Here is a 15764-nt window from a genome sequence, read left to right on the forward strand (position 1 = left end):
GACTTCCTCTCCCTCTGCACTCCGTGGGTCGGCTCACGAGAACCGCTGGCCACACTGATTTATTTGGCCTAGAAAAATCACCTATCAGATAGGTGATTTTTTTTTCTTTCATAAGCCAGCAACTCAACTTGCACAAGTTATTAATCTAAGGTGTAAATACACATACATCTCCAAAGACGAATTTAAATTTGAAACGCATTTACGACTAGGATAGTCTCCCTGACGCTTTCCTCAGTTCTGGTCCCTACTTGGGAGGTGACACGAGCCATGTGTGGGTGTGGTGGGGGGCTCTTCCCAGCGTTTTCGGATGGGCAGGCGCCGGTCGCTCAGCGAGCTCCTCCTTGGGGGCTTCGGGGCTGTGGCCTGCGCTTCCACTGGGACAGGGGTGCAGCGAGCACCCTGCGCGCCTGCCTCTCTGCGCACGCTGCCTGGGCTTCCTAAGTTGAGCCAGGCCCTGACACTGGGGGGAGGGACGTGCTCAGCCTTACCAAGGCTCGGCTCTGTAGCGGGGACGCCGTCCTCTCACACCAGACTCAAGGCCAAGACCTTGACCACGCGTGGACAGGAGCCCCACCCACTGCAACATTAATAGAACCTGTTTCCCCAGCCAGGCACAGCCATCTCCCAAGGTCTGGCAGTCCTGCTGTTTTGGGGGCTCTGGTTTCAGTGGGTACTGTTTCCTGGGATGTGAGGTAAGACCAGGCAGCGTCAGGCTGAAGGTGGCTACTGGGTGGATAATGGGTGCCTGCACAGCCCATAATGTTGGTGAGAAAGAACAAAACAAAACTAGAACACACATATAGTTTCAGGGCTCAGCGAAGACGACAGCTGGGCAAGTCATCAAGACATTCCCTTGATTCCTTTGGGTGGCTGTCATCCAAGTTTCCTGGGCCACTTCCCTTCGCTGAGACCAAGACCTGTTCCCTTAGAAATGGCTCTCCACAGACATACTGTTCTACTTTTCTGTGGAATAGGACCGACAGGCCATTCACCTTAGACACGATTGCATCATGGTCACTCCACGTACCATGTGGCGCCCCTCAGTGATTTGGGTCTGGTTGGGATCAAAGTCCTCTCTTCCCATAGAAGCAGGAGATAGGCAGGACGCAGGACTGGTCAGAGCAGCTTTTGGAGCAGTAAGCAACAGATGGGATGCTCTGGTTTTCCATGTACTGAGATCCCAAGAAACATTTCCTAAAAACCCATCTGGACCACCCCAAAATGGTACAGAATTTTGAGAAACATACCTCCATGGCTTGATGAACTAGTGTACTAGAGTGGTATAAGCTTTTCTTTCTTCTTTTGTTTTTTGTGCCAATCCTGGGGCTTGAACTCAAGGCCAGGGCACTGACCCTGTACTTTTGTGCTTAAAAAGCTAGTGCTCTAGCTCTAGCACCTAAGGCACAGAGCTTTTGGCCTTTTGCCGGTTAATTAGTAATGGTCTTGCAGACTTTTCTGCCTGAGATGGCTCCAAACCCAATCCTCAGATCTCGGCCTCCTGAGTAGCTGGGATCACAGGTGTGAGCCACCGGGAGCCAGCGTATGAACTTTTCTTGATATTCTACCCCTCCCGTCTCTCCCCACTCCCATTCTCCTTTCCTTTTTTCCTTCTAGTCCATTAACCTTCTTACCCTGTATTATTTTGTTTTTACAACTTATCCTTCCTGCTAACCTGGATGTCTCGGGCCCGTTCATAGGACTGATATGCAATTTTCTCTTCCATGCTGGCCAATTCCTGCTTTAAGTTCAAGATTTCATTCTGGTGAAGTTCTGTAAGGTCATTTAGTTGTTCTTCTAATCGTTCACATCTAAGAAGGAGAAAAAGGTTAGAGTTTTATGCATCTGTGTCTTTCTTGGTGTAACTTACACCCAATCCCCCCAAATCCATTCTGCAAAGGAAGAAAATACAAGCATAAAGAATTGAGTAGCTTGGGTATAAGGCATGCTAGTGGGTGTTGCTCTTAAGTCTCTGGAAAGGACGGCTCGTTTTAGGCCAAATCAGACAACAACATTGCAGCCCTGGTTAGTTTCAAGCAAATCATGATACTGAGGCAGTTCTTAGTCTTATCTGAGCAATATACAGGAGAAGCAAAAACTAGAATACAGGAAGGGGTGACACTGTCCTAAAAAAATGTACTCATTACCTGACTTATGAAATGGTAACTCCTCTGTACAACACCTTAATGATAATAATAATAATAATGATAAGTTATATTTAAAAGACACTAGAATACAATTAAGCAAACTCACCAGAAGGCAAACAGCATATAGCTGGAAATTGACCTTCTAGGAGTCCCTGCTAGCCTATTCCAGTCCTGGACAGCTTCTGCCTGCAGGTCTGTGAGTCAGAGCTGGCGGTGTCTAAGACATTCGTCCACGAGGATTTCCCAAGGGCCTGCTGTGCACACCAAGCATGTTCAAAGTGCGGGGGGATATGGCTGTCGGACATAGCACCACACTCGGGAGTCACATTCCAGGGGGGAGATAGTAAGGCAGAAAAACCTAGATGATTTCTGGCAGAAAGAAGTGAAACAAAAGCTACAGGGTGATATATGGAAGGGTGGCTTGAGGCTGGGGAGCTGGAATGGCCAGGAAAGGCTCCTTCCTGTCCAACTCTGCTTGGCAGTGAGAGCTGAAAGCCAAGCAACACAAACAGAGGCTCGGAAGGAGACCCAACTGTGGTGGAAGGAACACCAAGTGCAGAGTTCAAGAGGGGGAACTCGCTTGCCCTGGGGGGGTGGGGGTGGGAGGGAAGTAGGCCAGAGTGGATGCAACACAGGAGAACACAAAGACAAGGCTAATCGGGAGATACTTTAACTCACCTGAACCTCCAGAACTTAGGACCATAGGTTTACTTGTTAGAAAGACGGAGCATAGGGTGAGACGAGAGGAAAAAAGAGCATAGGGAAAAGGCTGGAGCTACCTCCAGGCTTTAGAGAGTAACGAGCATAGTTTCACAGTGTGTGGGAGTCACGTGAGTCACACGATGCGCACAGTATTTTAGGAAAGGGACTGTCTGGTAGTGAGAAAGAGGGCAGGAGAAAGGTTGAAGACTATACATTAAATGTATGGGAATTGGGGAAGAAGGGAGGGAAGCAGCAAGGATGTCATCGTCCCTGTCAGTCAGAGGACAATCGCGAGGACAGTGCACGTGAGTCTCATGTGAGCCTTGGGAGATTTCCTATTACCAACGCCACAGTGAAGCCAGGCGCAGGGGGTGGTGACGCATGCTTGCTTTCCTAAGCACTCAGGAAGACCAGGAGGTCCTGGGTCACACTCAGTTACAACACAAAGCTGGGTGCTGATGGCTGGGATCATGTCTATAATCCTAGGTTCTCAGGAGGCTGAGAACTGGAGTAACTCAGTTCCAAGTCAGGCTCTGTTTCCAGTATACCAGTGAAAAGCCAACCTGGAGGGGAAGCAGAGCCAGCCATGGGGAAGCAACCCCCAGCCCCCACCCCCTCACCGCCCCCTCCCACCCCCCCCCCCCCCGCCCTCTCGCCCCTCCTCCTCCCTGACATCATGCCCTACCATGCTCCTGCCTGGATTTTCTTCGGGCAACAAGGCTGCAATGTATCAGCCTCAGAACTTCGATATACCAAACCTGGCTAAGAAAGCTGAGAGATTAAGCTGGGCCTGGCTCATGCCTATAATCCTAGCTACTCAGGAGGCTGAGATCTGAGTACTGCAGTTCAAGGCCAGCCCTGCAGGAAGGTCCAAGAGACTCTTATCTCCAATTTACCACCAGAAAAACAGTTGGCGCTGTGGCTCAAGTGGCAGAACACTAGCCTTGGGCTGAAAAGCTCAGGGACAGTGCCTAGGCCCAGAGTTCAAGCCCCTCGACTGACAAAAAAAAAAAAAAGAGTTGAGAGATTAAAAAGGACATGGGAACCAAGAGGAAAACCCTCTAGCTCCTGAGGCCCTCTCCAGCCTGGACACACCCAGCTGCTATGAAAGGCTCCTTTACCTCTCCAGCCCGCATCCAGCCTGGCTACACCCAGCTGCTAACCTCCTGACCCAAAGCTGCTGTTCTCATCATCGTGTCTCAGTGGCTACTTCTTTGCTAGATGCTAGATGTTGCTTCAGAGTAGAAATAGGACCACAAGTTCAGAACTCCTTTCTGCTTTCAAAAGCCTTGCCTGCCTCTCCCCCTTCTCCCTTCATCTACTCGGGAAGTTTTAAGATGGGAATTGTTAGTGCTAGATTAGCAAATGGAACTTTTTTTTTAATGGTCAGTGTGGGGCTTGAACTCTGGGCCTGGGCACTGTCCCTCAGCTCTTCAGCTCAAGGTTAGTGCTCTGCCACTTGAGCCACAGCCCCATTTCTGATTTTCTGGTGATTAATTGGAGATGAGAGTCTCATGGACCTTCCTGCCCAGGCTGGCTTTGAACCGCAATGCTCAGATCTCAGCCTAGTTAGGATTATAGGCATGAGCCACTGGCGCCCAGCCAAAGAGAACTTTAATTCATTGTTTCTCCCCTGTTCTTTGGAATTTCTACTACTACTTGTCTAAAGAAAAACTGATGAGTTTTGTATGGCTGATTAGATATAAGTAATGCTGATTTCATGGTTTAGCTTTACTGTTGTAAGTATAATTCAATTTGTTATATTCACTTAAAAAGCCAACTTGGAGTTGTGGCTCAAGTGCTAGAGTGCCAGTTGTGAACAAGATAGCTGAGCAGGCCCAAGGCCCACAGTTCACCCCCCTCTCACCAGCAAAACCAACAAATGGCTTAGCAGTTCAGCTGTCTTGGTGTGAAGCTCTGGGTTTGATCTCCAGCCTCACGGACTCACTTACACATATACCCCAAAGGGAAAGCACAATGAGGCACGCTTACTGAGGAAGAGAGGGAGGGAGAGAGGGAGGAGGGAGGGAGGGAGGGAGGGAGGGAGGGAGGGAGGGAGGGAGGAAGGAAGGAAGGAAGGAAGGAAGGGAGGAGGGAGGAGGGAGGGAGGGAGGGAGGGAGGGAGGGAGGGAGGGAGGGAGGGAGAAGGGGGCCCAGGACAAACCAAACATTTCTTTCCTCATGTTTACGTGTTTGTTTTTGCTTTACTTTGTTTATGGCGCTGGGGATTGAACCTAGCACCTTGTGATTGTTAGGCAAATAATCTACTTCTGAGCTATATCCACAACCTTCTTCCTGTTTGTTTTTTAAAATCATATCTGTAGTACACAAACTTAAAATTTATTTTCCCCCCTTCTGGTGGCTGGTAGCTCATGCCTATAATCAGGAGCAGAGCCGAGACCCGAGAGATCTGGTGGAGCCAGACAAATCTGAGAGATGAGATCTTTATCGCCAAATACCCAGCAAAAAGCTGGATGGGGAGGTATGGCTCAAGTGGTAGGGAGTCAGCCATGAACAAAAAAGCCAAGTGACAGCACAGCACTCCAAGTGCAAGCCCCAAGTATCAGCAAACACAAACAAACATATAAATGAACAAATAATTCTTTAGACAAGGTTTCACTACTATGTAGCCTAGGTTGGCCTTGATCTCTCAACCCTGCTGCCGCAGTCACCTGGGAAGACAGGGACTGAAGTTACATGCTGCCATGCCTGGCTGACCATACAAACTTTTCAAGGGATAGCAGCAGAATATATAAACATTTAAGAAATACAACACATTTCTGAGGCAGGCACTCTTGCCACTAGGCTATATCCCCAGCCCCTACAACACATTTCTGTTAAGGGTAATTTTTATGTTGTAGCACTAACATTCTCCTTTTAATTGTATGATAATCAATAATTATATCCTACATCCCATTCTTCTTTAAGAATCAAGAATTCAAAAACATAAGAAATCAGTGTTGGCTTCTTTATGCTATGCTACTAACTCTCATTTGGTTCTCCTTTACCCGTAACTTTTTATGACCCTCCCTCCTGCTTCCCTTCTGCTGGAACTGTTAACTGTTACCAAGGCAACAGCACAGGGATATCTCCATTGCCTTTGATTAGGAACCAGGCTAATATTCTTGGAACAGAAAATGTGTTCAGACACAGATGCCATTTCTGGGATGCATTTCTACGAGATTTTAAGTTTGCCAAATGTCCTCTAGGATTATGTTACTATCCTGGGTCATGTGTGTGGTGGTGGGGACGGAACCCACCAGGGCCTCGCCTACAGTGCTCACGCGCTCCACCCTTAAGCCCCTTGAGCCGTACTTGGCCACATGTGCGTCTTGTAGTGTTATCAGTGGAGGCATGGCGCTCACTAGCGGGGACTGCGCTCAGTGTGAGGTCCCAGGTTCCACCCCCAGTGCCAAAAACAAAACCACCGAGAGAAGGAGAGTGGGTCCCTTGGGCTCTAAGGGGAAGGCTGGCGGGGAACGTGTCCGCCGGAACTGACACCTCTGGCACGTGTTCTGCAGGCTACCACCTGTCCTTTTGGACCGCATGTCAAGGGTCTTATTTGATACAAAATGGGGCTCACACATATGACAACCGATTATTCAATGCCTACTCTGCAAAATCATTTCAACAAGGCAAGAGCACAGTGATGTGATCTTCATTTTACCGAGGAGGAAAATAAACTTAGCTCCCAAGTTACTTCCCAAAGGCACAGAGCAGGGGAACAAGGATTTGAATCCAGGTTTGACTTTAAAAATCGAAGTTCTTAAACTTTGCACGGTGATGCCATCTTTTTTTTGTTGTTTTTTTACTCAAATGAATTGACATTCATATGGACAGCAGGCTAGCTCACAAGTAATCAACTGTAATGCACAAACATATTTGACTGGGAAAACTGACTTTGAAAAGAAGTTTGTTGTTTTGCAGACCTGGTCTCAACTGTCCTCCTCCCTCCCTAACAGTCATATATCAAGAAAACCATGCCTCAGCTCTTCCACTTGAGCCACAGCGCCACTTCTGGCCGTTTTCTGTATATGTGGTCCTGGGGAATTGAACCCAGGGCTTCACGTACATGAGGCAAGCACTCTTGCTACTAGGCCATATCCAGCCAGCCCTTCTTTCTTTCTTTCTTTCTTTTTTGCCAGTCCTGGGCCTTGGACTCAGAGCCTGAGCACTGTCCCTGGCTTCTTTTTTGCTCAAGGCTAGCACTCTATCACTGGAGCCACAGCGCCACTTCTGGCCTTTTTCCATATATGTGATAATGGGGAATTGAACCTAGGGCTTCATGTATACGAGGCAAGCACTCTTGCTACTAGGCCATATTCCCAGCCCCCTCAACTCTTATTTCTAACACTCCTAAATTTTATTATAAGCCAATGCTTATTGTTATTTCTGGTACTTGAACTCAGTGCTTTGCATATGCTTGTTCAATTTTCTTGCTCATAGCTAGTACCTCTACCATTCGAGCCATGCCTCCAGCAAGGCTTTCTGCTGGCTACTTAGAGAGGGAGTAAACCAACTTTTCTGTCCTGGCTGGCTGTGAGCAGGATCCTCCATCCTAGTCTCATGAGTAGCTAGGATTACAGGGAGAAGATACTGGACCCTGATGTCAATGTTTATAATTAAAGGTCACTAAAAGAGTCAAAGGCCATTTCCAGACTGGATTTGGTTCCTCCTCCATTATATCTTAGAGGATGTCTCTACTCCTACTCTGTCCCTACTTTGTACGTAGAATTTTTTTGGGGGGGAGGCGGGGGGTCAGTCATGGGGCTTGAACTCAGGGCCTGGGTGCTGTCACTGAGCTCTTTCTGCTTAAGGCTAGCATTATACCACTCTGAACCACAGTACCACTTCTGGTATTCTGGTGGTTAGTTGGAGATAAGAGTCTCATGGGCTTTTCTGCCCACGCTGACTTTGAACCATGATCCTCAGATATCAGCCACTTGAGTAGCTAGGATTACGGGCAGGAGCCATCAGTGCCCAGCCAGGAATTTTTGTCTTATGTAGTTTGTATCAGTAGGTAAAGCTGTTCAGTCTAGGTTTTAGATTCAAATCCTAGCTCTGCAACTCACTGGTGTGAGTGACCAGCTGGTGGGGTCACTGTGGACATGAGATGAGATAAGACAGATACCCAAGGCTTGGTCCCGAAGAGCTCTGGGAGGGCTACGGCAAGCACGCGTTGGTTTCACTGGCGTCTTGTGTGGTCCTAATTCTCCCCCCAACAAGGCCTACGGAAGGAGATCCAAGAGGCTGCTTGCTGGCTGTTAGGTAATTTCAAGACACAATTGTTCACTGGTTTCTGCTTTTGATTTTTTTCTCTATACTTTCATCTCTACCTGTGTCTCCATGTTCATAATTTTACATATCTTAAAATTTCACTGTTTTTAGTATACATATGGTGTTTCTCCTGTGATATCACACTAATGAGTATACTGGACACACACTCTCTGTCCTAGTCAAACCCAGGTGCTGTCAGTCTCTTTCCTCCTCTTCATTCCATGAGAATGGCTGGCATCCAGTTCCTGCCATTTCCCTAGCTCCAATTTGCCACACAATTCAAACAGTTCCATTCACTGGTCCATTCTGAGCTTACCTTTGTATCAATAAAACTGTTTCACTGGCCTGTCTACCATGGCATTTTTTTGTGTGTGTGTGTGTGTCTCAAGCCAATTTTATCTGATCTTTGAAATCCTCCAGAAATAGCTAATCTTCTCCATGTCTTTGTAGAAAACAGAAACTGCACCAGACAAGTTGAGAAATATGGAAATATATGGAAACATGGGAAATAACCCAAAATCTCTTCAAGCTGAGGGTCTCACTAAATGGAAGACAAGTCTAATCTTTCTAGAGAGTACTTTATTAGCAAGTAGTTAAATGCTAATGCAGCATTGGGCTAAGCAGAATTAGCTCCATTTCCCAGCAGATAAAAGAGACAAACAGGGAATATGCAAAGCTGCAGAACTCCAGGGTGAAGCAAGGCCCAGTATAGATAGCTGACATGGCCCCATGAACAACTAACAACTAACCAGCATTTGTTTCCCTCTTCAAGTCATAAGAATTACCTGGAAAATGAGGATTTTCTGAAAGAACAGAAAAGTTATACTGTTACTGTGTACCTAAAGTTCTACTAAACTTATACAAACAATTGTTTTTGGGTTACCATAGTCTGCGCCTCCAATCTACAGGAAACATCAGGGAGGAAACAGAAAGCCATGAAACTTGAGGCTTTGTATAATCTTATGGACAAAGAGTTTTGGCAAAATGTCCTTCATGTCTTGGAATGCAGATCTTCTGGCCTCAATACCTTCAAAGAACTTCACTAGCCTGTCATTACAAAGACATTTCCCTTATTTTGTTCACTCGGGCTTTGGAAGTCTTTCCACCACCACACTACCCATCACCTGAAAGAACAAACCTGATCATACTTGGTATGAACATTTTCAGTGCCACCAGCCCCAGTGACATGACCACATGTGACATTTTATTCTGAAAACAGGTTTACATACAGTGTCCAGGAAAAAGGATGTAGTGCTTTTCTGGAAGGAGGAGTCAGTGTGGGGGCGGAATTTAGGGTTCCATCAAATCAACATAAGCATCAAAACATCACAACACTGACACCAATAATAACAACAATGATAGGTTACCCACCCTCTAGGCCTTTTCATGTGTAGCGTCTGCCTCTAAGGAATTCAGATTTATGGAGATAGTTCTACATGCATCCTCTCCTTCCTCCTCCCTGGGAGGTACCTCAATCTCCTAAGTAAGAAAGAGGAGGCCCAGAAGCTCTGCGGTTTAAGTGAAGAGGACTAAGGGTGAACTACCATGTCTTCTTGCTTTAGATTTGTCTTCATTTTTTTTCTCCTGTACAATTAATCAATCAAAAGCAAAATCTGAACAACAAAAGGAAGAAAACATTATGTTCTAGTTGCTACTGATTTCTCCATACTTCTACTACTAATATTATAATCTCTTGCCTACTTTACTTGCTAATGTTTACTTCCTGTCTTGATTCCAAAATGGAGATACCCTAGGGAATTCATAGAAAGAACATTTCCAGCTTTTCATTAAATATTAACACTAAATCAAAAAGTAGGGACAAAGGGGAGAGGTAATTTGTGCCAGCCTTTCACATGTGAGTTTTTAAAACCATAAACTCCCTTTAAGGGCTTTTAACTCCTTCACAGGATGCTAGTTAGCTTTCTGGACAGGCAAGAAGGGATAAAAATGTATAATTTTACTTACATAAAGTACACATCTAAACATGGCTTGAGTTTAACTGTTAGCAGAGAAAGCTTTAACATTTTAAATCTTTTCAAGATTTACTAGCATATATTGATTGTTCAAGGTAGGGTTTGCTGTGACGTTTCCACACATACCAAGTACCCCATATCAAACTCCTCCTTTCACCTTTCTCCCTCATCTCCACTTCTTATAACAATTTAAGTAAAGTTGTTTTCATGCACACATACAATCTGGTTCAATCATATTTACCCTCATTTACCTTGTTACCTTTCTGTCTTGTCTTCTTTTATGGTGGAGGGCAGTACTGGGATTTGAACTCAGGGCCTTGTCATTAGCAAGGCAGGTGCTTTTCCACTTGAACCATACCCTAACCATGGATATACTTCTTTTAAAAAGTAGTAGGTTACATTACATTTGGTAGGTGAAGTTCATCCCTCGCTGGAAATAAAACTTGATGTATCTACAAAATGTTAAACATGTCCAAATGTTGTTGTAGATGAGCAATTAATAAATGACCAATGATCGATCTCTGGATTGGTCAACGTAATAGTCATTTTCCTTGATCAAAGGTAAGCCGGGGTCCTTCTGGGTTACATTCCTGATGAATGACAAACGGGATGAGCACAGAGGCTGGGAACTCTTCAATCTAAAGCATCACATTTTGTGTGTGACTCAAAAGTTGGTAGTCATCTCAAAGAGGCTATGGTGCTTCCCTCTTCCCTAATTGGGCAATAGGTCACTAGAGCAAGATGCCTGATACTGATAAAACCTGTAGAGCAGGTACTGAGAGAGACAGGAAGAACCAGGTCCCAAGGCTGACACCAGCAGGAGCGGACATAATACTATTTCCTAAGTGCATACCAGCGACTTGAGGTAGTTTGCTGGTGTTAGACCAGAGTCGAGAGAAACAGCTGAGGTAGGGCAGATGACATGTAGTGGGAACATGAGGAGATTTCTGGCTGAACTGGAGAAAGCAGATGTTTTTCTCTTTACTTTTTGTTACCTCAGTTTTGTTGGCAGTCTAAAAGTCTAGGAAACACTGAACAAGCAACTGTAGTGGAAAAGGGAAAAAGCATGGTATTAATCCCATCAGAACTTCAAGGGTAGTGAGTATAGTAGTAAATGCTTATAATTCCAGTTCTTGGCAGGCTGAGGCAGGAGGACCATGAGTCTGAAGCCAATCTGGGCTACATTGTGAAAGCCAGGGCAACCTGAATTATGCAGAAAGACCCTGTCTCAAAAACCCAGAAAGACAGAAACAAAAACAAACAAAACCCTTCCAGGGTAGGCAATGCAGAAACAGCAGGTACTCGAAGAAAACACAGAGTGAATAAAATCTACAGGGTCTTTCTGGGCAATTCAAAGATTTGGTTATGCCAGCTTTTTAACACTGGCAAACTCCAGGCCTTTTTAATATCCTAGTAAACAGATCCAGACCTTTCTAACTCCAGACCTTTTTAATATCCTAGTAAACACGTAAGCATCTCTCGAGTCCCTGCTCTTAAGTTGTGGGCACGTGTGCCTATCAGTTAGAGCCCAGCTCTGAGCTCCTACTCTAAACCAAGCCTGGCTTCCATATGTAAGATCATTTTTTTGGTATGTGGTCCTGAGGGATTTAAGCCTTACATGATCTCATTTAATAACCACCAGAACCCTGGTATTGCTATGATCATTGCTGGAGACAGGATCTCATACGCAGGCTGGCTTGGAACTTGAGAATGCTGGGATTACAGGTATGAAGCCATCACGCTCAGCTGACCTTGGTACAGAGACCAAAATGGAAGCGTAGGTGAGTTACATCATCTCCTGAAGACCACTCAAGCGTGCCCAGGCCCAACGAATTAACTGGGGTTATTAATTTTTCTTCTCCTCCTCTCCTGCCTCTATTACCGACTTAGTGGCTCAGCTGAGAACTCAGCTATAAATCTTTATAGAAGATGTTAACTTTTATAAGAGCATCCCAGAACTGAATTTTCCCCCTTATAAAAGACTAATTCAATTCAGTATTCTTGATTTAAACTTCAAACTTATTGTCTAAATACAGCCCATATATTATCTGAAGAATCTCTGTCCAGTTTTTAGTTGATGGGTCTAACATTTAAAAATAAAGGAGTTAAAATAACTATATCTGAGCGTTTCCCTGACTTATGTCCCATGACAGTAAAATTATGTTTAAGCAACTATTTGCTTAGTTAGGACTCCAATATCTTGTGCCTAATTGGGTCAGCCTAGTTACTAAACTGTTCTATGCATGTGATGACTGCTCATGGTGACTGCCTCCTTTATTTTTGTTCTTGTGACTCAGTGAGATTTAAAGTAACTCCTGACTTAACACAAACATTCTCACTGAAATGATTTCAAAAGGACAATAATCCCCTTAAAATAGAAGCTTTCAAAATGGCATTACTGCTCATGGACACCAGGAAGTTCTCATCTGTACTACATACCATGGCTTTATCCAGCTATTACCACAGATTCTCTAAGGAAGAACTATAAAAGCAACCAATAAAATTATTAAGATTTTCTTGGGGCAGGGAATATGGCCTAGTGGTAGAGTGCTTGCTTATTACCATGCATGAAGCCCTAGGTTCGATTCCTCAGCACCACCTATACAGAAAAGGCCAGAAGTGGTGCTGTGACTCAAGAGGTAGAGTGCTAGCCTTGAGCAAAAAGAAGCCAGGGACAGTGCTCAGGGCCTGAGTTCAAGCTCCAAACTGGTAAAAAAAAAATTTTTTTTTTTCTCAGCTCCTATTCTCAATGCCTTTGCCACAGCTGAACTTCCTTCAGCAGTATATTATGTATTATACTCACTTTGGGAGCGGGACTTGTCCTCAGTTTTTGGCAACTAATATATGAAATATGAAATCTATGGAACAGTTTTATTGTGCAGCCTAGCGAAAGTCACCTTCTATTTCTGGACTTCAGTGTACTTAACTTGAACTGAGATTTAGACTAGACACTCAAGGTCTCTTCTACCTCTGCTGAACTATAAACCCAGATGCCATTTACAAACCGTAATAACATTTTAATGGACAAGAATAATCTGACATCAGAAGACTCAATCATTAAAAAAAAATTCTGAGCTTGTTTTCTATCCCTCCTAATACACGGTTTCACTCAGACCTAAGGGCCCAGGGGTTCAATGATTGATCACTTGGCTCTGAGTAAAAGGGTGAAGTGGAGCCCATATCCTTACTCAGCTCCATGGCTTGCAGGGTACAGAGGTACAGCTGCTGGAGGAACACTGTCAGTCACAGCACAGTTAAGCGGCGGAGCCAGGGACTATGCCTCGGGCGTCAAGAGTGCGTCTGATCACTCCAGAGTGAAGCAAAGGTCTTGGGACATTGTCTTGCCTGGCACTACTTACTAGGGTAGAGAGCAACAGAAGCCTATTAAGAGAGTGGTGTTATTAAGAAGGGACTTTGAAAGAGGAAATAATGATTGGGTAAAGGTTTAAGTAGATTTCACCTTCTGCCCACACTGTGGTACTGGCTTGCACACTCACAGAATTTTGTAAAATAGGCTAAAGATAGTGATTCAACTTTTATGACACACACACACACGCACATACACACACACACACACACTCTCTTACACTTGGACCTGGAAAAGGCCCAACATCCCTGCCAATTACTGATTCTTAGAACTAGACTAGTCTTTCAACGACATAGAATTCAGGTTTGAACTTAGAAATCAATCTGCCCTGGGAATAAGAAGAATACAACTTGAAATCTAATAAAACGGGTTGAATCCTTGATTTAATATTACTACTAAATAATCTCAGGCAAACTTAAAAATCTCACTGGAGGGCTGGGAACATGGCCTAGTGGCAAGAGTGCTTGCCTCGTATACATGAAGCCCTGGGTTCGATTCCCCAGCACCACATAGATAGAAAATGGCCAGAAGTGGCGCTGTGGCTCAAGTGGCAGAGTGCTAACCTTGAGCAAAAAAAAGAAGCTAGGGACAGTGCTCAGGCCTTGAGTCCAAGCTCTGGACTGGTAAAACAAAAACAAAAAACTCACTGGACTCCAATTTCCTCATCTATAAAAGGTTATAAGCTTCTTGCAGGATTACTGTGAAGCTTATTAGCAAAACACATGTAAAGTATATAGCGTATATATACCATAGCAGTTTAGTAGATTCTATTAATAATAACACCATCATGTAACAAGTAACACTCTGTATGGTTTCCTTCCTAATGCAGATACTAGAAAAATAAACTAAAGCACAGAGAAAAAATTAAAACAAAGAAAAAAATCAAAACAAAACATCTAGAGTAGTCATATATGTATTAACTAGTTCTTTTTTTTTTTTTTTTTTTTTGGCCAGTCCTGGGCCTTGGACTCAGGGTCTGAGCACTGTCCCTGGCTTCTTTTTGCTCAAGGCTAGCACTCTGCCACTTGAGCCACAGCGCCACTTCTGGCCATTTTCTGTATATGTGGTGCTGGGGAATCGAACCCAGGGCCTCATGTATATGAGGCAAGCTCTCTTGCCACTAGGCCATATCCCCAGCCCTATTAACTAGTTCTTGGTCATTCAGAGTCCACTAGCCTTACTTCCCATATAAAAAAGAAAAGCCAGGGCTGGGGATATGGCCTAGTGGCAAGAGAGCTTGCCTCATATACATGAGGCCCTGGGTTCGATTCCCCAGCACCACATATACAGAAAACGGCCAGAAGTGGTGCTGTGGCTCAAGTGGCAGAGTGCTAGCCTTGAGCAAAAAGGAAGCCAGGGACAGTGCTCAGGCCCTGAGTCCAAGGCCCAGAACTGGCCAAAAAACCCAAAAAAACAAAAAAGAAAAGCCTGAAACACTAGAAATAGCTACAATGGCCAAGACTAACTGTGCTAAGGCACAGAGCAAAAAGAGGCTGCTGCACGCAGCTCACTAACAGTGTAGAGGAAATATGAAAAGGAGAAAAACAAAACTTAAAGCACACAAATGAGTTAACATAGTCTAAGACCATTTTCTGTAGGGGCAGTGCACACATCTATGGTCTCATAGCTTGAGAGTATCACTATATGCTAGAACACTAACTACTGTCCTAAGCTATTTCCATTAAGTTAGGCTCAGCATACATAGTTAAAAAGCAGTTCACAAATCCTCAAAAAAAAAAAAAAGCTTAAAATGTCAAGTTTCAGTTCTTAGAATAACTTCAGTCTTGGAAAAAAAGCTCGATTTATGTGAAACTGTTCAAAGACTGTTAATGTTAGACAAATATATTTACTGTGTAAAGACATAACATAGAGTGCACATCTCTTTACGCCCTATAGGAAATTACTGGAACAAAAACAATGGAGTGAGGGACTTTGGGTGTGGGCTCCAATGGGAAAGCACCTGCTTTGCAAGCCTGAAGCCGATTCAGTGGGGGTGGGGAGAGTGGGTCCGAGTGGGAGGCAGGAATCAAGTGAAATAGCTGTGATTGTTCCACAGGGAACTAAAAATGGCTTCAAGACTGGACTGTAGGGCTGGGGAGATGGCCTAGTGGCAAGAGTGCTTGCCTTGTATACATGAAGCCCTGGGTTCAATTCCCCAGCACCACGTTACAGAAAACGGCCAGAAGGGGCGCTGTGGCTCAAGTGGCCTTGAGCAAAAAGAAGCCAGGGACGGTGCTCAGGCCCTGAGTCCAAGGCCCAGGACTCCCCCCCCCCCCCCCCCCCAAAAAAAAAGACTGGACT

General features: G+C 44.8%; 1 protein-coding gene across 4 annotated transcripts in view; it reads right to left on the bottom strand.

Annotated features, from left to right (window-relative positions):
* The window catches only part of Tmcc1 (transmembrane and coiled-coil domain family 1), a 102510-nt gene that overhangs the window by 4072 nt on the left and 82674 nt on the right, over positions 1 to 15764 (bottom strand). For 3 of the 4 annotated variants that reach the window (XM_048356308.1, XM_048356311.1, XM_048356312.1), the window contains one exon: positions 1673 to 1808. In XM_048356308.1, coding sequence (XP_048212265.1) covers positions 1673 to 1808 — 136 coding nt within the window. Of the gene's footprint in view, positions 1 to 1672; positions 1809 to 8908; positions 8927 to 15764 lie in introns of all 4 variants that reach the window. The other variant, XM_048356310.1, reaches the window with a different exon arrangement.

This window comes from Perognathus longimembris, chromosome 10 (genome assembly GCF_023159225.1).
Source record: "Perognathus longimembris pacificus isolate PPM17 chromosome 10, ASM2315922v1, whole genome shotgun sequence".
Taxonomy (NCBI): Eukaryota; Metazoa; Chordata; class Mammalia; order Rodentia; family Heteromyidae; genus Perognathus; species Perognathus longimembris.